The sequence below is a fragment of the Corvus hawaiiensis genome, chromosome 26 (genome assembly GCF_020740725.1).
Source record: "Corvus hawaiiensis isolate bCorHaw1 chromosome 26, bCorHaw1.pri.cur, whole genome shotgun sequence".
Taxonomy (NCBI): Eukaryota; Metazoa; Chordata; class Aves; order Passeriformes; family Corvidae; genus Corvus; species Corvus hawaiiensis.
In genome coordinates this window covers 22,458,760-22,483,993 of record NC_063238.1, presented here as the reverse complement: position 1 = coordinate 22,483,993, position 25,234 = coordinate 22,458,760, and the positions used below count along the sequence as shown (strand labels likewise).

The 25,234-nt window shown below is 39.2% G+C and overlaps 1 protein-coding gene and 1 long non-coding RNA gene across 2 annotated transcripts in view; one reads left to right on the top strand and one right to left on the bottom strand.

The window, feature by feature from the left end:
* The first annotated feature begins 892 nt into the window (after positions 1-892).
* LOC125316895 lies at positions 893-21,693 on the top strand. Its single transcript, XR_007199893.1, has 3 exons — positions 893-903; positions 16,253-16,257; positions 21,584-21,693. It is a non-coding gene; the product is annotated as an uncharacterized LOC125316895 (long non-coding RNA).
* Positions 11,069-25,234, bottom strand: part of LAPTM4B (lysosomal protein transmembrane 4 beta) — a 61,731-nt gene continuing 47,565 nt past the window's right edge. The window contains exon 7 of the mRNA XM_048286286.1: positions 11,069-13,078. Coding sequence (XP_048142243.1) covers positions 13,004-13,078 — 75 coding nt within the window. The 3' untranslated portion in view covers positions 11,069-13,003. The remainder of the gene's footprint in view (positions 13,079-25,234) is intronic.

Below are 25,234 nucleotides of genomic sequence, written 5' to 3'. Positions count from 1 at the left end.
GTTGTCTTTTAACCTAAACAACTCATTTTATTGTCCAAGGCTTGCCTAGCTAGGGCATTTAGTGACAGCAATCATTTTCTTTTTCACCTTTCACTCCTGTTTCGCTCAGCAAATTCTTGCTCTGTATGTGGCTCCTGAGAGAGTGTGTGGCAGAACTAAACATGATACGCCACACAAGCCCTATCCACATAATTTCTATTTACTGAAAATATTTCTTATGTGGTCAAGGATTTCATTATCATTTTCAGTGGCCACAGTGCCACTGATGGCTGATGGTTACTTTTGTGTTCAGTTTATATATGCACCTGCACCTGTTTGCCAGTGGATAAATCCTCTCTAATACATATCTTGAGGGTTTCTTCCAACCTGGACAATTCAGTAATTCTGTGATTTTATACTATGGTATTTAATCTCTCTTTTAGTTCTTTAATTTTTTAGTTTCTAACTAGCATTCCTAGTTGTACTTATTGTAGATAACAAAGTAGATAATTGATTTTTCTATCTTCTGAAGCGAAAAGTTTGTTTATCTTACTGTGAGTGAAACTTTTCCTTTGTGTTGGGTTCAGTGTCAGTATTAGAAGCATCCTTTCACCACCTAACCAGGTTTAACTTAGCTACAAACCATACCAAGAATACTACAGATCTTCTTTGCTTCTACTGCAGTTTTGCTTTTATGCCTTTTTCTGTGAAATATCATCTTACATTTGGATGGATTTTCCAGATATTATGGGGCAGGGAGGGTTGAGGAGTTTTTTTTTTCCCCAACATTACTAGGTACATATTAAATTAAGGTGTTCTATACCTACAATATCATATCTATTACTTTCTAGTAGTATTTTCAAGAAGCCTTTCATCTTTTGCCCTTTTATTACAACTTCTTTTTCAAAGTTTTCTTCCTCTTCAGTCTTTTAAGACACAGTGATTGGTGCAGAGCCAAAATATTAGCAAATGCCACCACCACCACCAGTGATTGTACTAAAATAATCATGTTTTGGAGAGTTACTAAGTTAAAGTTTTTTGGCTTCAGGTAAAACAGAAGATTCATCATATGAGGCTATAACTTAGAGATGCTGAACACCATCCTTGGGGATTTTTTTTGGTCACTTCCTACCTAAATTTTTCCATAATACTGTCATTCAGTACATTACTCACAAAACTGATAATAGAACACAGGACTGCTTAAGGAAACAGATTTTGTCAAAATATCCTTTTTTTGTTTCTTTTTAACAGGCTATGAAATGGATCAATATGGGATTGAGTGTAAACATGATACACTTGGACATTTCCTAGGCACTCACATAACACAATATTTTGACCAGGGAACTATAATGCTTCAGCAACAGCTTTGCACATATGAAATAGATTCCAAAACAGATGATAAATCTCAGCTGTATGTGAGCAAAGAATACTCAGGAAGTGAGTGTGTTTCAAGAGAAACTGCAAGGATAAATTTTTGACTCCATAGTGCTTTAAATTCTTTATACACAACATTAAAGAAAGCATATTCTATTTTGGCTACAACTTAAAGGTCTGAATAATTCAAGCAGAATGTTTAAAAAACCTTGCAGTGGGATAGCAAAGAACTGAAAGAACCATTAGAGAACTGGTAAATATGCCATCAAGTGAAAAACTCTGGAAATGCAATGCCTTTAATAACCCAGATTTAGGAGGTGACTTAAGGACACCATATAAGTAAGTATATAAGGGACAAAACTTCAATGAAAGATGTCTTCAATGCAGCCAACAGAAATGTAATAGCACTTAATGATAGAAACTTGCAGATAGAAAAATCAGACTAGAAACAGGCTGGTTTATCTACATCTCCATCCTTCATATTTGATAACATTTTGTAAGGGATTTTTTTTCTCCTTTGTAATTTTCTGAGTAATAAAGGACTGCTGTTGTAAAGCAATTAATACATTAATGCAGAAATTAACCAGTTTGGGGTACTTCTTTATCTTCTTGTATATTGAATGCTCAAAAAAGGTCTTGTCTTTTTAATTCAAAAACTGATGCCTAGACAGCATGTCCAGTGGTTGCTCAACCTTCAACTTGCTCAGTTTCACTGCTCCCTTGGTGCCTGCAGTTCTGTGTTGCGGACCACGTTTTCTCCAACCTGTGGAGCTTGGCATTCACCTCCTGCCTTGGCCCCAGGGGGATCTGGTATGGAGAAAGACCCCAGTTTGCACAAGGCTGAGCAGGCTGGTGCCCAGCTCATGCACAAGCTCCCTGCAGCTGTTTGGCTGCCTGAGTTCCCCTGTGTGCTCTTACGTCACACCCAACACAAACCAGCAGAAATCTACTCCTCACAAAGCACAGAAGTGGCTCCTAGTGTCCTCTGCAGGACAGTCTGAGGTGCAGGTGTGGCTTGACTGCTGCTAACTGCTGTTTGCACAGAGGGTTGGAGCATCTGTCCTGGAAGTGTGCCTGAGAGCGAGCACAGGGTGACCAGCACAAGGTCTCAAGGAGAGCTGGACAGACCTGCCAACCCTCCTTGGCTCCCGAGGTCCTCTGCACAGCCCTGGCAGCAAGAACCAGACTCCTTGTTTTCTGGATGTTATAACAGGATTGGCAACGAATGGAATAACATTTACATTTCCTTATGAACTTCATGAAGCACCAAGTTACTGCGGTGATTGCCACAAACCTAGGTGTTGCAGGGCCAAACTTTCAGGAGTCAAACATTTTTTAAGGTTATGGTTTTTTTGAGAAACCACCAAAACCTCTGAACATATATTTAATTTGAAGACCATGAGTAATCTCTCTTAAATCTAAATTCAGTGCAGGGTTTGGTGCCTCCTGTTAGCTCTTCAAGATGGTTCATGAGTCAGGCTTAATTGGGGCTCAGCGTAACAGCTATGCCATAGCCAAAAGAAAAGATGGTTTGAGTACACAACATTTATTCAACACCAAGGTTTTTGTATATATACATATATATGTACATATATATTCTGTATAATAATGCATATAATGTATATAATGTATATTAATAAATTATCATAATAGCCTTTTAACAGAACATATTTCATCTGGGACATCCAGAGCCAGGCAACTTTAATTAATTATAATTTTTGTATTAACTTTTTCTTTTAAATACGTACTTATGAGTTTAAGTACCACACTCTTGTTGATGTGTGCTACAAGACAGTCTCTTTCCTCATCACTAAAGAGGAAATCAGAGTAAATCTCAAGCCAGGAGCCACCGCAATGACAGGTCAGGCAGATATTTCTGCTGCAAACGTTGACACAAAAGCCCCCACGGATCTGACTGGCCTGGCTACCCTTTGGTTGCTGGGCATCTGAAACACCAAATTCTAAATGTTGATGTAATTTTCTTTTTTTAGTCTTTAATCTATATAGTTCTGTACAAACATCATTAGGTCAAGAGCAGTACTGCCTAAATTCTGCCAAAGTTGTAGTTCAGATGATATTTGGGTGCTTATTTGAGCACAACAGAGACATTACATAAGATACATGAATAACCTTGTTATTTATTTAAGATCCAGATACGTGAAAATCCAAAGACGTTACTACGTTTAGGATATTTTTCATTGTGCAAGGACTGATTTAGAGTTAGCAATTTGCATGCTTTCTGAAACGTTGTAAGATCTAAGCTGAGCTTCTTGTGTGTGTGATGTCAATTTTGTCCCAGAACTGAGTAAAATGTTGTCTTGGATTTTGAAGGAAACGAGAGCTGAATTTAACATTGTCTTGGATTTTGAAGAAGAGTTGAATTTAAGCATGGCATGGCTTAAATTACCAAGGGAAATGCTGGAAATGCAATTTTACTGATCACATGCTCAAAGTTACAGCAGAAGTAAAGCCTGCGAATATACTTGGCAGAGTAGCAATCCCAGGACAATTTTTCAGCTAGCTAAAGTAGGTGAATGCTGTCTGCAGATGAATTCAGTATGTATGTATGTATTTTATTGACAGTATATAACTTCATTGAGTCCTGCCTCTGATGATATCATATATCACCTTTTTTTCACAGTAAACATTATCCAGTCTGGATGGTAATCATAAGCTTGCCACACAGTTCTGAGGAAAATTAAGAAAAGATGTAACCTATGTGTAAGGCAAATGCTTACTTTTCAGTTACCATCTGCAAGAGTTCTGATTTTCTTCTTCCAAAACATTTTGAAGAGTCAAATGATGTTTCCAAGAGAATTTCAGTAGGAAGAACTTTATTAATTGCAGTATCTGGGCCTCAACAATCAAAATTTTGCCTTCTGTCCATTTCTCTGAGCCACTGTGGCTGACCTCAGCTGCTATCCATGGCAACCAGAAAGATGGAAGTCTGCAGTGGTACAGAGATAGCAAAGCAAAAGAGGCCTGAGCTTGTATGTCCAGCCAAGCACACCAGAGAGATACTTGCCTTTTTCTTTTGCCTTAAGAATGTGAAATTATTCTTAGAATTAGGTACAAAGCCAGTCAGCAGAAGATTCTAATCCTCAAACATCTGGAAATGAAACACAGCAAGGTGACCACTGAAGTGTGGGAGAGAAGTGCAAGCTCTTTACATATTCATACTTCTTCAAATCCTTTGATCTGTTTCAGTTCCCCTGGTTTTATATGTATGTAATGAAGATCACAAACCTTGAGCAGTGAACAGAACCATGCAATTCAAGTATCATTGGTCTATCAATAACACTCAGGATAGTCCTTTTTACCGCAAGTGAGAAATAAACACTTTTCATTACAAGTGTTTGAGTCTTTACTGAATTTGTTTTTAACCAGCAGCATGTTCCTGGAATTATGGAAAATGTCAGCTGAATGCAAAAGATTCAAGTAAGAAAACAGTATGGGTTTTCAAAATATCTGTCTCTTAATTTCTTTTTAGAGGTGGTATAGTGTTCCGTGTACAAATTAGAATCATGTAAGCATCAAGCAGGTGGCTATCTATAGGAACAGATGCTCAAAACAGCAAAGAAAAAAGTGAAGTGCACATCTAAAGTAGAATTTGTGGATGTAGCAAAAGGATGATTTTTTTCTGGATGGATGATGAAATAGAGAAAATTATTTACTTACTTCTTCAGGAAAACAGATTACATTTAGCCTTGAATCCTATATCCTATATTCTGATTTTTAAGTGATGAAAACGGAAAATCATAAGGTAATTGACAAACTGTGCCAGTACTGGTTTGTCAGAGCGTTACTGACCAACTGTGACATACCTGCTTTAAATGACAGTAGTTTGAACCACAGTAGATATCAAAACGAAACAAAACAAAACAAAACAAAAAAGTCTTGTCATTATTTAGGAAGAATAGTAGAGAAAGAAAAGATGGATGAAGTTTTACTTTCAAGATATTGTAGGAATTAAAAAAACCCCACTGTAACTAGTAGGAACTTGTGTTCTTTTTTTAAGATACCAAACACGTGCTCATGTGGGGCTTCAGAATTCAATGGAGACAGTTTCATTTCAGTTAGCACTGGACCCAGGAAAGGGTGTCTCTTCTAATTATACAATTAAGACTGGTGCTTCCATTGATAGACTCAAATTTGCATCTGCATTGCAAACTGCTTGATTAATTGCAGTACAGTGTGATTATAAACCCTATGACCTAGCATTACACATACATTTTACATTTCCAGTCATAAGTCTGTCAGATACAAACATTTTAAGTGATTTAGAAATTATGGTTTGATTTCTCTGTAGACTAATAAAGACACTTAATAGTACAACAACATTATAATCTAGTTTATATAGCATTTTAAACCTTGCATGTCAATAAATAAGAAGCTGAATTTCTCCACTGGCAAAAGCCATGGACTTTTATTGCACTAACAATGATTTTAATTTATTTATTTCAAACTACTTTTTACTAAGATCTCAATTTTTCTTGTTTGCAACAGAAACTAAAACAAATTTTATCTAGGTACTTGGTTCTGTTTGTCTATCCAATGCTGAAGACTTTGCTGTCTCTAAATATTTTATTGCAGTCAACACAGACAAAGGCAGGATAATAAGTGAGAGCTGCAGCAACTACAGACAAGGGAGACATGAACCTTAAAACACATTCACATCAAGGGCAGGAGACAGTTTCCATCCCAGCAGAGGTATACCAAATTGAAAAGCAATAAATAGCTTAGACCATCATGATTTTTACAAATGCCATCTCAGCTTCTATTCTGATCCAAATAATACTAAAGACTTCAGAACAAAATTTGAAGGGAAAAAAAAAAAGAAAAAAAATTACAGATATTTCAGAACATCAACTGGTGATAAATACAGAATTAGTTTTTCAACATTAGGTTATGCTCATCCAACCGGTTTTTCTTTTTTTAGACAAAGGAAATGTAATAGTTCTAATCAGTCTGCATTTCAGAAAAGCACTGCCACAGAGGGAATTTATAACTGAAAAATGAACTAGCAGAAGGAATGTGAGCTAAGTATGGACCTAGCTCATGGCGAGAAAAGACACTGTATGTTGGGTGCATGTAGATATCACAAATATGATCAGGGATCACATCTTGAAACTTTCCCAGCTTGTGACTCTATCCATTCTCAGAACCCCTGAGACAAAGCTGTATTTCCTCAAACATCCACCTCCCTCCTTTTCTTAGACACCCCATTTTGTAGCTCATCCTCAAGCTGGTCATGTAAAATGGACTGGTCCCAGCTAAACTGGGACTGTGCTGCTGGTGCAGGCTTTTTCACAAGAGCCACAGATAAGGCAGCTCACATTTCAATTTTGCTGCTCTACACCTGCACAGTAGCAATTATGGAACCATGTATGTTCTGCTGCTTGGTGCTAATAGGAGTGCAATAGCTGACAGAGGAGTTCTTCTGAGGGTCCCTTTTTTACCATAGGCTACTTTTCTAGACCCCTGGATGTTTACAGTGTCTGTTGAGTGTAATGATACACTACCTTTATTTGAACCTTATTTGTCCAAATTACAATGTAAGGACTTTTTATCCAGGCTGAAAAACTGAATTGCAGACAAGAAAAAGTAACGAATAGGTAATGATGTATTATGTTGTACTTGGGGCTTTTTTTTTGCTGACAATTCACATGATAAAAAACCACAAAGAAAATAGACATTTGAAACAGAAACCAGTCAGTTCCAGATGAATATATGGCCACAGACACCTTGACTAAATATCTATGTATTTAAAAGGAAAACATTTGCAATAAAAAATAAGAAAAGTTCAATTTCTTTTAAGAAAAAACCCTGTGAAACTAGTAGATCAAATAGTCTGGTTTTTTAAGAGCATTTTGAACATTTTTAGCTGCTTTTTTTAATGAGAAGCAAAGCAACAGGATCACAGAATAGCAGGAAATTTAAGCTGTTCTGTCCAACTGATAAAGCTAACTTCATCCTCTGCTCTAATGCAATGAAAGAAAAAAACTCATCCCATTTTTCTAATGACTTGATCGGCAGAAGACTTTATAAATTCTCAAAAGATAAAATATTTTTAACTAATTGCCAGCTCTTGCCTTTGTTCCTTTATTTTCATTGCCCTTGCTGCTCCAGGTGAGTGCATCTGATACTGCCAAGAATGACCACATTCATATAAATAGTATCAATCTCCCAGAGTGTCCCACTAATTTATTTTTTTATCTGTTGATCTTAAATTGGTGTACTGGTGATACACAAAATAAAACCATGTAAGTACTTGCATATCCAGACACCTTTTCTCCGTAAGGGACAGGATGCCTGTTTTGTGCTTGCCTCTGGCACAGAATGAAGGATGAAGTATCTGCCATCCATAAAGTAGAACATATCTCATCTTAGGATGGTATCTGTATTTTGAAGAACACTTTGCCCATCCTGGCATTGAATGGGATCAGAAGATTTGATGCTAAAAGTTTACCCAGGTTGGACCTGTAATTTCATGCTTGCCTCTGCTGTCATAGGAGGGTCCCGAAATGGGGAGCTTTGGAGGGGGAAACAGATTCAATATTACATGAAAAAAGGGGACTCTTAGCAAAAAACTCAACCCTTCAAAAACCACAAGTATTTGCATACTTAGGGCAAGTTTATATGAAACAGAAGCCTGTTAGAGTTATTAGCAGGATGCACACAGGTATTGTAATGGAGCCCGGGTTCAGGGCTAAAGAGCTGTATGTGGCTCATCCCTGCTATTGCTGGTCGTGTTGACCTCCAAGAGCAAACAGAAGTCCTCTGAAATGCCTGCAGACTCTGCAGTGCTGCAGCTCCCTCCCTCAGAGCAGCTTCACAGCTTTTTTGTCTCTGCTGGCTAGCAAAGCTTCTCATGTAAGCCAAGTAGCCAGCCCTGCTGCAGGCCTGATTCATCTCCTTGCTGCTTATTCAGCTTTCCAAGTGACCCTGTGTCCTCCACTCAGACTAATTAGTTAAGTCCAGCTCTGGCTACAAACAAAATATTTCATTACTTCCTAAAAACTCTCCTGTCTGAAATGTTTAAATAATCTGTGTCCTGGTTTCAGCTAGGATAGAGTTAATTTCTCTGAAGAAAAAGAAAGCAATTTACTGCATTAAATTTCATTAAGGTTCTTCACTAAAATAAACTACTGTTGTAGCTCATTGTCTAGGGTATAGCTGTAGAACTGCCTTTTTGCTTTGAAATAACTTTGTATCTGCTGGCTGGATGACAATGAGGCTTTCACTCCCATTGCCAGAGTATCCTCTTCTGCTGGAGGTAGACACAGGCTGCAAGCAGGTCACAGATCTGTATTCCACACCCTGCTGAGCTATTCAGCTGAAAAACTGGCCACATTGCAGAACCATTCTGGGTCAAACCCATGGGTGTGGAGATATCTTTTACAAATACCAGAGTCCTTCTCTGAAAGAACACTAATCCTGATTAATCCAAGCCTCCCTTTAGACAGATATAGCTGCTGTTTTGGATTTCTCAGAGCTGGGAACTGAGATCGGGTTGAAACATCTCCATAGTGAGTTTTGCAAGAAATGCTTTTTTGTGGTATCTGACTGCAGTTTCTACAGCTAAGAGACTAGTAAATGGGAAGGAAACAACCTGGCTGCAGAAGAGCAGCATCTAAGGAGAGCAGCCTCTATGGAAAGAACATCTAAGAAGTCTCTAAGAATATAACTTAGCTCCAGAGGAGCAGTTTGGAGTCCTCTGTCTGACTAGATAGTTTGGCAGGCATTTACCCAATACTCCTTCATGCATTAGAACAAGTAAGACGAAGGTATATCCACTTGAGTGATAGAGTTCTGGAACAGAGCTTGTCTAACAGCTAAGATAACAGGATACATGACCAATTATATTTCCTCCTCATCATAGCAGAGGAGAAAGAAGGGCACATAAGCCAGGCAATACTGCAGCAGTGAACCTTGTCTCTGTGCGGTTTGAAAGATGTACATGAATATTGCCCTCCCATGTTCTGTTCCTGTTCCTGCTCCTCTTTCCATTCTGCCCTTAGCAGTGGCCAACTCTTCCATTTTGCACATTCCAAGCACCCGTGTGCACAGACTTGTTATTAGCAAAAAATTTTTAAACTGTTCATGGTATCCCTAGCCAACAGGATAGTGATGAGGAATGCCTTAATTTGAAAGCACAGAATTTGGAATTTGTTTGGAACTTGTTGACTAGTTATCATTTCCTCTGCTTCCTTGCCAAGATTTTATCTGGCTTTAAATCGATTTGATGTGGCCTTTGCTAACATATCAAGACTGGATTGTTTTTACAAACCAGAGGTTTTCCCAAAGTACAGATAGGATAACACCTAAACTGATGGTTGTTAGTAATTGTTTTAGAAAACTTCATGTACTTACAAGCACAAGTGCCACACTGTTGGGTCACCACTACAAATTCCTCATTGCTTTCTCCAGTACGATGCATGGGTGAGTGTACAATGAAGGAAAGCTGCATGGTTCAATCAGGAATAAAAGCATCAGGCACATATGCAAGAAGCTGGATTTGTGCCTTAGCATGTGAAGGATTCGTGAAGCCTGCAATGCCTTGTAACAGAAATTTTTAAAAAAACCAAGAGATTTCAGCAAAAGATCTACTTATATTTCTGGTACTATTGAAATTTAGATTCCTGTTTGCTGGTTTTGGCCTTATACTTACGATGTTTCATGCCAACATTTCCTGAAAGTATTTTCTTTCCACTCCTAAGTTACTAAAAATTATTAATAAAAAGCTGCTATATTAGAGTTTCAGATACGAAACCAGGAGAGCATTTGAGTAAGCAGATGCTCCTAATATCTGTGAGAAAGGGAAAAAAACGCAAAGAACATTGGAAAAAACTGTTAGGAGTAAGCAGTTCCCAAAACACAGAAACTTAAGAAGCCAGCTTTTTAATGGGCTTTCTGTGTCACAAATGACTATTAAAAACAAGTTATAGAATAGCTGTGGTGTAAATTCCCCAGGATTATACATGGAAATGGAGAACGAATTCAACATCTGAGGACAAAACTCCTTCAGCTGGAGCTCACGTCTCTTCACGTAACCCACAGAATCTCATTTTTGTTTGCAAGTAGTGGAACTCATCTCTCATAGGGATCCTCCAATACATCACCAGAACTGAACTTATATTACATTATCTGTTACCTCCTAACCAGCTATTTACTCTGCGTGCAAGAATGTCATGGTTTTGATACCGCAACCTTCCTGCCCTCTTTAACTCCAATGGGACCAAATCCAAGAGGAGTTCTGGCAGGACACACTGTACTCACATTTATGCACGCATGGGGTGTGTGAAGAAGTCTTGATTCTTTAGTAAGACAAGCTAAAGTCTAAAGAAATTTCATGTGAATTAGCCCATTATCCCTACTATGGTGTGGAGAAAAAGTAGCCCTAGCTTTCAGTGTAGCTCAGTTTAGCCCTGTTCTGTATTACACACTTCATCAGACCTGAAAAAATGCTTGCAATTTTGGACAATGAACTAAAACCTTGAATTACCTTTTGGTCTTATTTTGCAATAAATTATAGAATTTACTGTCCTCTTCTCTATTGATACAGTATGGTGGGAAAGCTGGTGAATTGACTGATGAGTGGACTAAAAAACTCTCTTTTAGTCCTCTACAGAGAAAATTCTACCGTGACAGACTGATTGGACAGGAATTCGTATATGTTTGTGCTTGAAGACCATAAAAGATTATTTCCATAGTCTTGAGGAAACACCCTTTTATTGTAGAGAAGTTTGTATACACAGATGCAATGTATTTACAACCAGCTTTTCTCAAACAGATGACTGTTTAAAATCCTTCACAAATCTGTCAAGAATGAAAGAAAATGAAGCTCAGAAGCTCAGCCAGCCAACACAACCCCCAAATTCAGATTATTTCCCAAAGATATCTGTAATGAGAGTAGATGGTGTTATTCAGAAGGAGAAAACAGGACTGTGACAAAGATCACTGGATGGATTTCAGGATTGGTTCATTCAAATGCATTGCTTAGTTTGATCTCAGAGTAGATAAACTGTGAAGTAAAATTCCAACAAGCAGATGGGGACCTGCCTTTTGCCAGGGGTGTGAAAGAGACAGGCAGAAAGAGCCTGTCCTTTCCTTCCCTGGCCTCTGCAAGAACAGCTCACAGCTGCAATCTCTCCGAAAAGAATTTGTTGGTCCTGTGTTCCCCTGGAAAGCTCTTTTCCAGAAAAAGGCAGGAAAAGTTCCACATTTCTTCAGTCTACAGAATGGAGACAATGCACTAAGGGTGAGAACAGCTAAAGAATCCTCCTTAGGAAGGGTGTGGACTCACGTGCCAGCCCAGCCACAGGACAGATAGCACCTTGGTGTCTTCTGGTGCCCCTCCAAACTGTGACCCAGCTCTGCACTGCCCTTTACCTGGGGTGCTGTGCAATGGCACCAGTTTAGCTTCAGTCTGTTCAGTCACCTCAAATGCAAAGGAGACAACACAGGGGGAAACAGTGAGAGGTAGAGACGCACATTATATTCCCTTTTCATGTTCCTTTTCAATTAAAAGCAGAAACTTCATCAAAACAAAAAGTCACATGTGCAGGCACTTCTCTGGAGAAGCAATAAATACCTCACACAAGCATTCATGGATGGATGAGTCCCATAAGAAAGATTCTCAGTACAACCAGTTCAGTCATAAAAGGAATCTAACCCCCCAAACACTGATGTATATGAGAAACAGGCAAAACATATCTGCTGGTGCTCAAGGAAGTTACATGCTTAAGTTCCCCACAGGTTGGAAACATATATCTTAGAATCTGCATAATTTAGTCTACACTCAGCAGAACATTGCGGTATTTACAGGCACATTCCAATGGGAAAACATTTGCATGTTGAGCGTGCAAGACACAGCTTTGTCACCTAGTCATGAGACTTTAAAAGCAGGGATTTTGTGACCTCAAATACTATTTGTGAAGTTATTGGGGAGGAAAAAGGTGTGTAGGCAGGAAATGAAAGTTATCAGAATTTGCTAACTTTTTTTGAGCATTAGAATGGCTTCAGGCTGGGACAAAGTGATTCTGTGTAGACCACAGGTTCTGGCTTGTTACACATGGAGTGCTTTGTCTATTCTCATTTCCCATATTTATCCTTCCCAATTCAATATGTTTCCCATTAGCCCGGTTGATGAGAACAGTGCATAAGACTAATTCTTCTTGCAATCATCATCATTCATAGCATAGTAACTTCAAAAATTCTTGCAGAACAGGAATGAATTGGAATGTGACTTTTTTGGACTTGGTCTGTATTCTGAATGTGGGCATCTGAGAAACATATTTGTAATGCTTTGGAAGTTTTACAAATAAAAAAAATAAAGTTACACTCTGAACCTGATTGAGAATGCTAAGTTCTACGTTCTCTGGCACTGCAGGTCAGACATAGTGGAAAAAGCTATTCAGTGACTACTGTAACCCTAGCGCTACCCCAAATTATTCTGAAACACTACTGTAGTTGCGGCAAATTATTAAAACTACCTACAGAATATTAATCATACAATTTAGGTTTCAATATGTCAGCAAAACAGCAAAGTGTAACCCACAGAGGTTATATCCTGGAAATGAAATTATCAAACTATTGCTTCAATGTCTGTAGAGTAAAGCTATCCTTCCCAGGGACACAGCACTCTCACTTATGCTGACACATAAGGTGGTGGTGGATCTTTAGCAGCTCCATTCACAGGATCATCATATGGTGGTAACAGGACCTGCAGGAAAGAAAAAAAAAGTGTGTATTTTTCAAAAAGAAGTCAGAGATAAAATTTACAGAAAAGAAAACCCCTAAGGCCTTGTCCAAAATCAAACAAACAAACCCCAAACCAACAACAAAAAACCCCAAACCAACAAAAAAAACCCTCAAACAAACCCCAAAACCAAAAAAACAGTAAATTATTAAGCAGGAGCAGAATAGCTAGGAAAATAAATAATATTAGCTTGAAATTCCTCCTTTTCAATTTGTACACTGTTTTCATTATGAAAGAAAACATGATTTCTCTTCATTTCTTATTAACCCCAGTGACAACCTGATTTCAGCCGTTCACTGCTGGTACCTGAATTTGTTCAGTTTGGCAGTGATAGTGGCTGCTTCTTCTGCAGTTCTCCTCTGTCAAGAGCACTAAACCTTGTCTCCTGGAGGAGTGCTCAAACTGCCAGAGTGAGAAAAGTCCCAAAATTCTCTCCTTCTGAGCCCTCCCTGGAATAGCCAATAATTATTTTGGAGTGGGGAAAAAGAAAGTAAACGGAGAACAAATTACCCAATGCCCAAATAAATCTCCAGTTTTATGCTTCTAGAGTACTCAGCCATGAGAAGGAAGATCTATACCCTCAGAGGCATTTCAGTGAATACTTCAACATCTGACAGCAATTAGGAAATTAGGACAGGTTTAATCATGTATCATCATCCCCATTCACTAGAGTACAGGCAGCTTTCTAGGACATGGGAGATGCAAGTTCAGGCCACACAGGGCAGAGGAGAGATTTGAACCAAGATTCCTACTTGTTTAGGCAAGCATGCTAGCCATCATGCAATTTTTAATGGCATCAGCGCTGACATTAGTTAGCTTGCATGTGAAAAGGCAAAGGAGGAGCTGGTCTGTGAACCCCAGCAGTGAGTGAGGATAAAATAGATGTCTGAATGAAGAATGAGTGTACATTTCCTAAAATATCTCAATAATGTGTAAGAATATCACTGAAGTGCACTGTCTGAGATACTTTATGCAGCTGATGATAAATTATTCATAATGGAATTTCCAGATTTCTCAGCATTGCTTTGTGGTCATTAAAGAGCTGATTGTTTAAATGTACATAGGGAAAATCCTGATGTCAATAAAGCCAGTGGGAATTTTGCTGTGAAAGGATTTCACCAGTTCTTAAAGAAATTGATAACCTGCCTTCTGCAAAGAAACATCCATAATCATCCCTTTTGGACCTCAACCACAACATACAAAATCAGTAGGAATTGTTTTATAGATTTAAATAGACTTTGGATCAGACTTTTGTGGGATAGTTCCAAGTGTGATTCACATTATACTCATGTGAGTTTACAAACATGCATTGATGACCATGTGTTCAAGTACATCTGTGCACATTTGTTAAGATTACAGAATGGCTACCTTGGCATCTTCAGCTCTTAATAAAAAAAGTTTCATTACTTAGAAAAGGAAATAGTCAGAGCCATTGCTCTTCATTAATACCATATGTTTGAGCTTGTAAATGCGGTATTTTATGCACTACACAATCTAAAAACCCTTGTATTTGAAAAGCATTTCATAAATTATTAAATTTATTGCACCTTAAAGGATGCAAGCATCTTATGACTACTATTCTAGTGAAATTAGGACAACATATAGAACTTCAAATAAATATTATGATAAAAATCATAAATATATTTTGCAATGTAACCTCAGTAAATCACAATGCTAAAGCATGCTAACTGTGCAAAGCACTACAGATGAAATCCCCTCCCTAGCACTGCTCACTAGTTTAATAACAGGATTTCTAGTAAAATCCTCATGTTACTAAAAAAAAGCACTAGTTTCTCAAATATACTGAAACATATTCATTAGTTTATTATGATGGAATATGATTAGTAATTAAATCTGATCTACAGATGACTGAAAATGAATCAAGTTCCCTTTGTGAAGATTTAGGTGTCTTACTGCACTTTTGTAATGCTATGCCCCAACCTGTGGTCCATTTCTTTCAGGTTCAGAGTCTGTTTCATCAGGTGTGATAAGAAGTGACAGCAGATGCAATCCAAAGAGCTGTCCATCTTCCAGCTAATAAAGATAAGCTGATGAATACTGGACAATACCTCTTCCTGTGTTCTGATCTTCTTTTAGATCCATGTGTCCTAAGACTAATGTGTTTACATCAATATTACTATTTCAGCATTGAGGTTGCTGTCATGTCCAGTAGGTCTCCTGGCCTGGAGAATTACTGACATGAGTGAACTTCTCCATTCCCTTCACTCCTGTATGAAACAAAATCTGTCTGGTAGGAGAAAAGCCTCCTGGTGAGACTTTCACATCTTGGGAGGTAGGCACTCTTCTTCGTTCTGCAGACCCAAACCTCACATATGGGTCAACGGCCCCAAGGGCCCTCAGAAGACACTTTCTCACTTACCAACAGTTCAACAAGAAGTGAGAGGAGACAGAAATGCCTGTAGAAGTCCAGACAGCAAGGAGATAATACACTGCTATGCCTCAAACACTGACGACCATTCAAGTGGGCAAGTTGGAACAGAACGTTCCTGGAAAGGTAGAGCTGTACAAAGGTAGGGCAGTCCCTTTCTGGGGGCAATTTTCCTGTTCTGTGGTGACCACACAACATACAGCACAAGTGCAGAAGCAGGGTCAAACAGCAGCCATATCCCTAGAGAGGACTATGAACCACCAAGGACTCCAAACACCCTCCAACTCTTTTTGGGAACTCTCCATTGGAAAACTATTTGTGCTCCATAGTGTTGCATCAGACTCAAAGAATCCCCTCCCTGGAAAGGATCTGGGTGCTCCTCTGCTAACTTGAAGATACATAACCTGATGAACTTTTTGTTTCGTGGGCCCCCACCCTCAATGAAGCAAAAGTGTGACCATTATTTTGACCACAGACATCAAAATTACAACCACCAAATCTTGTCACTGGATCCACGGGCAGTTATGTCTTTCCTCTCCACTATCTACTCTTAACCTTTCCCTCTCTCTCTCTTTCTTTCTTTTCCTTATATATTTTCTTTGTGATATTTTTATAGAAAAGAACCAAAAAGGCCACATGCCTCCTTTCTGCTGCAATTAAATTGTTTTAAAGTAAGTCTGTGTTATATTTACACTGGTCATTCAGTAATATTTCACTCTAATTCACCCCAAGGGGTTTATTAACAGGAGCCTCAGTTACCCCACCTCAGTGGCAGGTCATAACAATACCTCCAGGAGCCATTTTGGAGAAGTCACTGGCTAAATCCTAAGACATACGGATTTCTATAGGAATATTCGAAGTATGTGGGATATGAACTGGGGAGGCTGTTGAAAAGGTTCGGAAGTTTCACAAGAAAATATTTACACTAGAAGGCTAAAGCATATTTGCCAAATGTTTTTGAAGTTTAGTGTCACCTTATTACTGGCAATGGTTTTGTTTGAACAGTTCTATCAGTGAAGACTTTACAGGCTTACACACCCCACATTTTTTTGTTTCAATATTTAGATATCCTGATCTTTCATTCCCTAACATGAACAAAATAGTCATAAAAATAATCAGTGTAGAAGGAGCAGAATTCAAAATTACTACCTTCGCCCAGCAGTGTTGGAGTTAAATGAAGAAAATATGGAGAGAGTATTAGACAAAGGTTATGGTAAATAAATGTAATGGACAACAAATGGAAGAAAACACTCAGCTTGTTGAATACATGGCACCAGCTGGGACGCCAAGTGTCTCACATCATTCATACAGTAAAACCCCTTCAAATTAATTTAACTTTTACTTTCCATCAATGTGGTTTTGTTACTGTTACCTAATCATGCATCAATTTTAAGTCTAAATAATCATCCTTCAGCTTCCATGACAGTTTGAATAACTCTTCAGCCACCTCTAATTACAAATCCTCCAACTCTGCCTCTGTAAAAGATTATTTTTTACAAAAAACAGAGTTTCAGGCCCTTACTTTCCCTTAATATTTTTTCCAGCTTTCCTCAATTCAATCTATTTTGGCAAAAGGGAGAAATATCATAAAACCTGAATTATCTCAGCTTTTAACTGCTTACTTTTAAAATGACCAATATTTTACATGAAAAGATAATTTCATTAAAATTTTAATCATTGAATTTATACCAAAGTAGCTGAGATGAAAATCTGGATAAGAGTAGTTTTCTGGAGTAATTTCTTGTGTTAAATTTCAGCATGGCTAATGGAAGCAGCTAAGTGCCTTGAACATAAGCCAGCATAGATATTCAGGCACTACATTATGCTCTCCAGAGACATAAAATGGAAGCCAGTCACCAAGCCAAAGGGTGAGTTCAGAAACTGGAAAAATAGAAACTCACTATTCAGTCTTATCTATGAATCTACTTAGAATGGATATAGTCTAAATTAATTCACAAAGTACAAAAAATATATGCATATTTTAGGTACATGGTACCCCAAGGCAGAACATCCACTCAGACAACCGACACATTTACTTCCCAGGCATTCCATTTTTGCATTTCCTTGTTTCTTTGTTGTGAGTTGAGAAAAATGTATGTTAGTTGGCTGAATGCTGTGGGATTAATGTTTGCAGAGTGTTTGTGATTGTCACTCACAAATTACTACAAAAATTATGAAGGACCCCCATTTTTTGGAACTCAGTGATCCCTATGTAAAGACATTCTGGCTTTTTATCAGTAGACCAGCAAGCGAGTTTGGAAATCAGTTAGTTGCAAAGTTCAGTCCTATAGGATGCCTAGAATCTAAAGGACAGAAGCTCCTAACTTCTTTCACAAGCCCTATAACTGCATTAATTGTTTTTAAGAACCATGTACCATTTTAACACCATCCTTTAAGATGCAGCCAGAGGTAACATTACTCACTGTACAGTGTAAAGGCATCACACAGAGACTCTCAGATCAGAGCTCTAGGGGGTCTCAAACCAAGAGGGTTCAAACCCACAGCTCCAATCTGCCATATAAGATTTTCAGTTAGGTTTGAAGGGCCATTTTTTACTGTCGGAAGGAAGGAAGGAAGGAAGGAAGGAAGGAAGGAAGGAAGGAAATAGAAGAAACTGCGGCTATGTAGCCCATGCTCAAGTGGGACAGGGAATGCTGAGTGCTGGGCTTTGCCCTCAATAGCATTTAAGCATTTTGTGATAAGCAGTTTTGTATAATATGCAGAAGTAATCCATAAATGACCCATAAGAAATCCTGTTCCTGACTTAGCTGGTGTCATCTGAGTGGTTTGGTTAATTGTATTACATAAGCATCTCTCTATTATAAAGCACATGATACAGGATGACCTTCTCTGAAAGAAATAATTACCAAACAAGTTTGCCAATGGCTATAACATATTCAGTTAATATAAGCATATGTCATTTCATATTTTTTACATCCTGGTTAATCTGGTTTTGGAGAATAAGTTTTTTAAGGCATTGCTTAGAAATATATCTAAGAAGAAACACAGGCAAATACTTGTATATTCAAACAGTTTGTAGTTAATCTTGTCCCAACAGTGTTTTGTTTCTTTGTTTGCCTGTTTTGGGGTGCATATTGCATAATTTCAATAATCACTCCATATCTTTGCAGCTGATTCCACATTTACTTGAACTTCCAGGAGAAAATTTTCTTTCTTCAGCACATGTACAAATTTTCTCATATTGCTGGAGTGATTCCTGTTTGAACTCAAGCTCTTAGCTCTCCCCTTTCTGAAGGAGAAAATGTGTTTGGTTCCATATAAGTAAACTAAAATATTTTATCAATTGATTATTTCTGCATTCTCACCCAAACCTCACTGAACTCAACAGAAATCTTTATGTGTCTCCAGAGAGCTTTGGATTGCTTTTTCCAACAGCCATTTGTATTCTCCACTGGATGGAATGGTACACAACAGCTTTGAGTTTGAACAGCATTCTGTTTGGCTGATGTATGAAACATTTGTGAGTTCTCATGACAAAAAACCTTGTTGATGTCTTGTTAGAAAAAACCACTGTAATATACTTTTACCCAACACCTCCTAGAACTTAAATTACAAAAAGAGCTATAGATTAAAGATATTTATGATAAGTACTGATGGTTATAGTGAACATTAAGGATGTTTTCTCAAACTTCAGCTTTTCAGTAAAAACACTGTCACTTCATGCTGAAGGAGTTCAGGTTGCATCACACAGGAGACAGGGACAGGTGACAATAAATAGTTGTGTGGAATTAGGGTCATTACTACTGCAATTTAATCCCGGTCCCATTGCTATCATTTGGAGCTCTGACAAATTGTTTGACTTTGCCTTAGAAGGATCTCACATTTGTAAAACAGGCATATTATTTGAAACTTCTTAAAAGATGTTGGAAGCATCAAGACAGAGTCAAAACTCTCTTGATGATGATGCCTTTTCCTGGTCTTAAAATCAAGAGTCATACACGGTTAGAAGGGGAAAAGGGATTTTACCTTGGTATTTATTTTAAGGACTCTTAGGTGCACACGTCCAGGTCATATGCACCGAGATGCACCCCGCAAAAAATGCCCCCCCCAAAAGATCTGGTATAACATTATAGGTTTTACTAATTAGCGTATCTATCAAAGATTCCCCAATGAGAGGCTCAAGTGAGCCCCTCCTCCCCAAGGAACCTTCCCCTGGATGGTTCTATCTTAGTTTACAGAACGTGTTCTGGACAGAACCTTGGGGTCTGGGGCACACTGATCCCTAGCTACGAAGCTTCTAAAATGTTTCGTCTCTTAGCTTGACTAACAAGTCCAAGAATGTAGGGAAAAGCACTAAGAATATAGAAGTTGTAAAAAGGTATAACAAGGGTATAAAAGAAAAGGCAAAAAATCTTCATGGCATCAATGACACTTGCATATGACTGTATGAGATGTGCTAAATTGTGGAAATATTTACAAACTAAATATGTATTTGCAGAAATTTCAGCCTGTGCCTGCAAATGCTTATCCCAAGCTCTTCACCACAGCTCTGTATGTACTGCACATCATTCTTCCGCAGAAGTGACCTTGACATTTTACACACCCAAAGCCTTAGGGAAGGCCAATGTGAATAAGTGGGGAGGAAAAGAAGAGAGGGCAAAAGGAGCCTTTTCTTCCACACAGGTCAAATACAAAGTGTCAGCGGGCTCAGGCCATATTCTGTGTTTCTTAAAAAGAGCAGGGAGAGTAGCCACAAGATGAATAGTGTTAGACAGATGGGAAGCATATGCCAGAGCCAGTGCTGAATACAGTGCTGAAATACAGTCACCGCATGGTGATGCATCAGGTTCAGAGACAACTGAACTGAAAGAGGTTTTAAGCAGCACGTGCCTAATTGCACCGGTCCTCTACTCTGGGTTCATTTCATCTCAGTGATTCCAGCCATGAACAACTGACTTGCACCAATCTGACACCATTGTGTGGTTTGGAGAGGCTTTAATGGTATGCAATCACATTCACTAATTTCATGTTTACTTGCCTGCTGTCCTGTCATTCACCCAGCCAAGAGGAGCAGAATTTCCTCCCACAGCTGTGGTGCTTTGAGGAGCCATTAACTGCAACCTAAAGCATGTTCAGCTGCAGTGAAGTGGCAGCCAGCCTACAAACAGCTCTAGAGGGAAGGCTGCCACTGAGACCACCTGTCCCATTCAAGATAGTCCCAAATGTACTGTTGGGATCTTGACTACACAGATGTTATGAAGATCACCTGGGGAAAACAGAAGATGTCTGTGCGCATACACAGCTACAGCCAGCTACTTGCTTCACTCTGTAGGCTGAAAAGGCTTAGAATAATTCTCTCTTTGCAAGGTTTTCTTGTCAAGTTTGACAATGTGGTTTTCTTCTGAGCAGTCCAAGATTACAAAGGAAAACATAAAATTAATGTATATTTTTTGCTTAAAAGTTTCTGAAATCCAGAATTCTCAATTCAAGCTCTGTTTTGGAGGCTCAAGCCACAAAGTGGTAGCTATTTCCTTTAGTACTTTGTGTGACAATGAGCTCTGGACTAGATGTAAATATCACTGATTATATAATCAATTTTGTATTTTATTTGAAAGGAAATAAGCCTACCAATGTAGCACTTGTTTTATTTCCTATACAAAATTTACTGGAAGCTAATAAATATACTGATTTTATTGAGGCTGGCCTTCAAAAGTTTTTAATGTTTCTCTGTGTAGGGAGAAAAGAAGTAGCATTTATCAAGTGTCTGAAGAAATGTGTTTTTTCTATAATGAGTTCCCAAGAGTTCACAGAATCATAGAATATCCTGAGTTGGAAGGGACCCACAAGGGTCACTGAAGCCCAACTCCAGGCTCTGCACAGTACAGCCCCAAGAGTCACACCATGTGCTTTAGAGCATTGTCCAAACACTTCTTGAACTTTGTCAGTCTTGGTGCTGTGACCATTTCCCTGGGGAGCCTGTTCCAGTGCCCAATCACCCTCTGGGTGAAAAACCTTTTTCTGATATCCAATCTCAAATTCCCCTGATACAACTTCAGGCCATTCCCAGTGGTCAGCAGAGAGAAGAGATCAATGTCTGCCACTACACTTCCCTTTGTGAGCAAGCTGTAGACTACTATGAGGTTTCCCCTCAGTCTTCTCTCCTCCAGGCTGAACAGACCAAGTGACCTCAGCCACTTCTCACACAGCTTCCCCTCCAGACCCTTCACCATGCTTGTGGCCCTCCTTTGGACACTCTCTAATAGCTTTATATCTTTCTTACATTGTGGTGCCCAAAACCGCACGCAGCACTCACCAGTGGGAGAAACAAGAAGTATTAAAACTAAATCCACTGAGAATTCAGTTTTCTATTTAATCCCTTAACAAGAATTCACATTTTACACAGACTGTATGAAAAGGCTGACAGCCTTCAGGAGAAGAGGGAGCTTTTTTCCAGTAGTGAAGAAAGAGGAATAATAATAATTCTGTGGTGAGATGCAGTCAGATGTTGCATACAAGACAAGCACCAGAGACAGAAGTAGGGATTAGCTTTCATAATGCTGCAGTTAAGCACTTGCATGTAGGAACAGCTCTCCTGGATAAGTTAAAAGGTCCATCCAGATCACAGTAATTAGTGATGGATGATAAAGAAACAGAAGTGCAAGACATAACAATGAAAGAAATTAAGAAAGGGCAGTGCAAGCATGCATAGTTAAAATTTGCCCAGAATATTCTCTGAAGTGTTAGAAATTTGAATGTCAAGGACTTGCTGGGCTACTGGTCATTACAGGAATTTTTTCTTCCACTGATTTTTCTAGCCTATATTTCAATCCATATTGATGTCTAACACTGCAATGTCCCCTGGCAAGCAGTCCCACAGCTCATCTAGGTGTTCCATGAAGAAATACCTTTGGTTTGCTATGAAACCTGCCAGGAGCTATTTCACTGAGTGTCCCCTAGCTCTTTTGATAATCCAGGGACCACCTCCTCTGCCACTCATGACTTTAAAGACCTCTCTTACATTCTCTCTTGTTCTGCCCTCTTTCATCTCACTAAGGATCCTCACTCCCCTGCAGTGCAGTCCCCACTTACCTTCTTCATACTAAGAAACCCACTTGACAGTTTTGGGTCCAGGCTGAAGAGAGAGCTCCAAGACCAGGTATGTGAAAGGTGCTGGGGAGGTAGTTGACCTACATTCATGCTCAGGAAAGTGGCAGGCACTTTCACCCACCTGACCTGGGTCAGATGATCTTCCAGATGAGATTGACTGCCCTTTAGAAGCAATTCTTATAAGTAAATGCTTATAAATATGTGCTTCAAAGGTGCTTGTTTACAATGTAAATGGATGCTCTTGTCAAATAAGTCCAGTCAAAGCAAATGTCTCTGAGGAAGTAACAGAGCAATGTCTAAAACAAAATGTTCCTATATTTTTCTTCCTCCTCGTCCCCAGATAAAAATAGCCCTGGGTATAGGGCCAAACCCAAAGCTTCATATCTGAGCCAAATCTTATTTAATATCAAATGAGAGATGTTTGACTTTGCTGTATACACAGATGCTGTTCTGGTTTCATTTGGATGCTTTTGCTTGAAAAATCTGTCCGGAGTGTGCTGGTTAATTACTATTTAAAGATTTCATTGTATGTTGTCTGTCAAATAAATCCCAAGAAATCTTCCTCTCAACATGGACAGGAAGTATTTTCATGTTTATGTGTATGCATTTCCTTTAGAAACCACACTAGAACGATTACAGATGGAGTAACTGGAAGCAGAACAGCTCAGAGATAATTTATAACCCTATTCAGCAGAGAAGTAGGGCTCAGTGATGCAAAATCATCTGTGCAAAGTTAGAGCTGGTATGGCTTGTTTTTCTTTGGTAAAACTGTTTGTTTATTCCAAGCCACCAGCTCTCCAAGACACTATTTAGGAAACTTTACATGAGTTTATGAAATTCTGTAATGAAGCAGCAGTGTTTTCAGCACTCCAGATAGATGAATAAATGTATATATTTCTAGGATACAACAACATTTAGGGACAGATTGTGATTACCCTTGCCTGGGAAGAAAATTGAATTCAGGAAGCTATTGTCTTTTTTCATCATGTGCAACCTCATAAAAGTAATCCAGAATAATAGTGTAATTACTCTCTCCATTCAGAGGCATGGAGCAAAAGCCCTCTTCAGGTCACAGATGTCTTTCCTACATCTTGGTCAGCCTCATAGTGCTTCATCTCTAGTTGTACATCATGATTTTGTACAGGCAGAACAGTTATTTTTTCAATTTTTCCTTATTTTTTTTTCAAAATGAGCATTTTCTGGATGAGCACATGCTTTCTCAAGGTGTATTCATCTACAATTCATCAGTAATGAAGACATTGAAGCATACTTTCACTCTGTGTAACAAATGGTTGGTGTGTTGTCTTGAGTGCAGAAAACTGTGGGAGAGCACTACTCTTTCAATGGACTTTTTAATTACCAAACTACATCTCTTTCTAATCTTATCTTTTACAATTACATCGTGTATTCCACTCAAGAGTTAACAAGACAGAAACCTGGATATAGCTCACACAGGACAGCCAAATTGTTTAACAAGACTGGTTATCTGCCAAGAGTGTGGTTATCACAGCCATGCTTACATTACAGATGGTGCTGGAAAGGCTTCTGTGTATATAAAAAAATCTATTACTGTCAGTAAATCACAACTGTAAAGCACCTGTCAGCCAGAAACTCCCACAAACTTTTGCAGATCTTCTAAATTTAGTAGATGAATACCCACTCAGCCTTGTTCTTTCTGAAGTTGAGTGTCTGTCCCAGACTTAATTTAAAACAGACCTCACTTTCCTCACTGCTCATAAGACAGAGGACCAAACCCACAAGTGCTGTGCAGTTTGGAACAGACCGCAGCGGACAGTCCTGTGTCCATAGAGAGTCCTGAGGGATGCTTGGGAAGAGCGCAATTGCTCTAAGGGAGCCACTAAAGTGAAATGAAATGAGACTGAAAGTCCATAAGTTAACTGAAACCACTAATAACCACAGAAAGACAGACCTCTTGACCACTGCCAAACATGAGCAGCTGGGTGCTCCTCCCTGGTAGGGAGCTGAGCGTGGCCTCCAGGCGATCTCAGAGAGAACACAGCCACCCGCTGAGCCACCAGCTGTCACTGCTCCCACCCACCCAGCTGATGGTTCTTCAGCATCTGCATGGTTTGCAGGGTTGGGAAAGCTTTGTCAGAGAGGCTTGGGGTGGGAGGGACTGGGATGTGTGAGGAGTTCCTCCTCTGCTTGGAAAAGGCCAGGGTTGTGCTGTGCTGTGCTGTGCTGTGCAAGGGGATGTGATGAGGTGACACCAGATGAGGTAGTGCTGGAGCTGCAGCAGGACCACCCCTGGGGGAGCGGCTCTGCAGCAGGGCAGGGCTCCTGTGCAGGCCAACTCTATGGCTATAAAGCCTGAGTACATGGCTCTTTACTGCCGGGACTCTGCCTCTCACACCCTGCTGCAACTCCCTGTTTGAGCAACACCTGCCCAAGTGGATTCTCACCTCCCCCGTCCGTTGTTGCACAGCGTAACTGTGACTTGAGCCTGACCTGGAAAATTCACACACAGCTCAGCTTAACACCCATATATCCTTGGCAACATGGATTTAAGTTGTCATTGACTTTTGCTGCACTGATACTTATCCTTGGAATTATACTGAAGACTTTGACTTGTGTTTTGAAGGCCAAAAAGCAGCAGCTGTCAGATGGTAGTGAATCAATCCCATTAGGATAAAAACGACTAA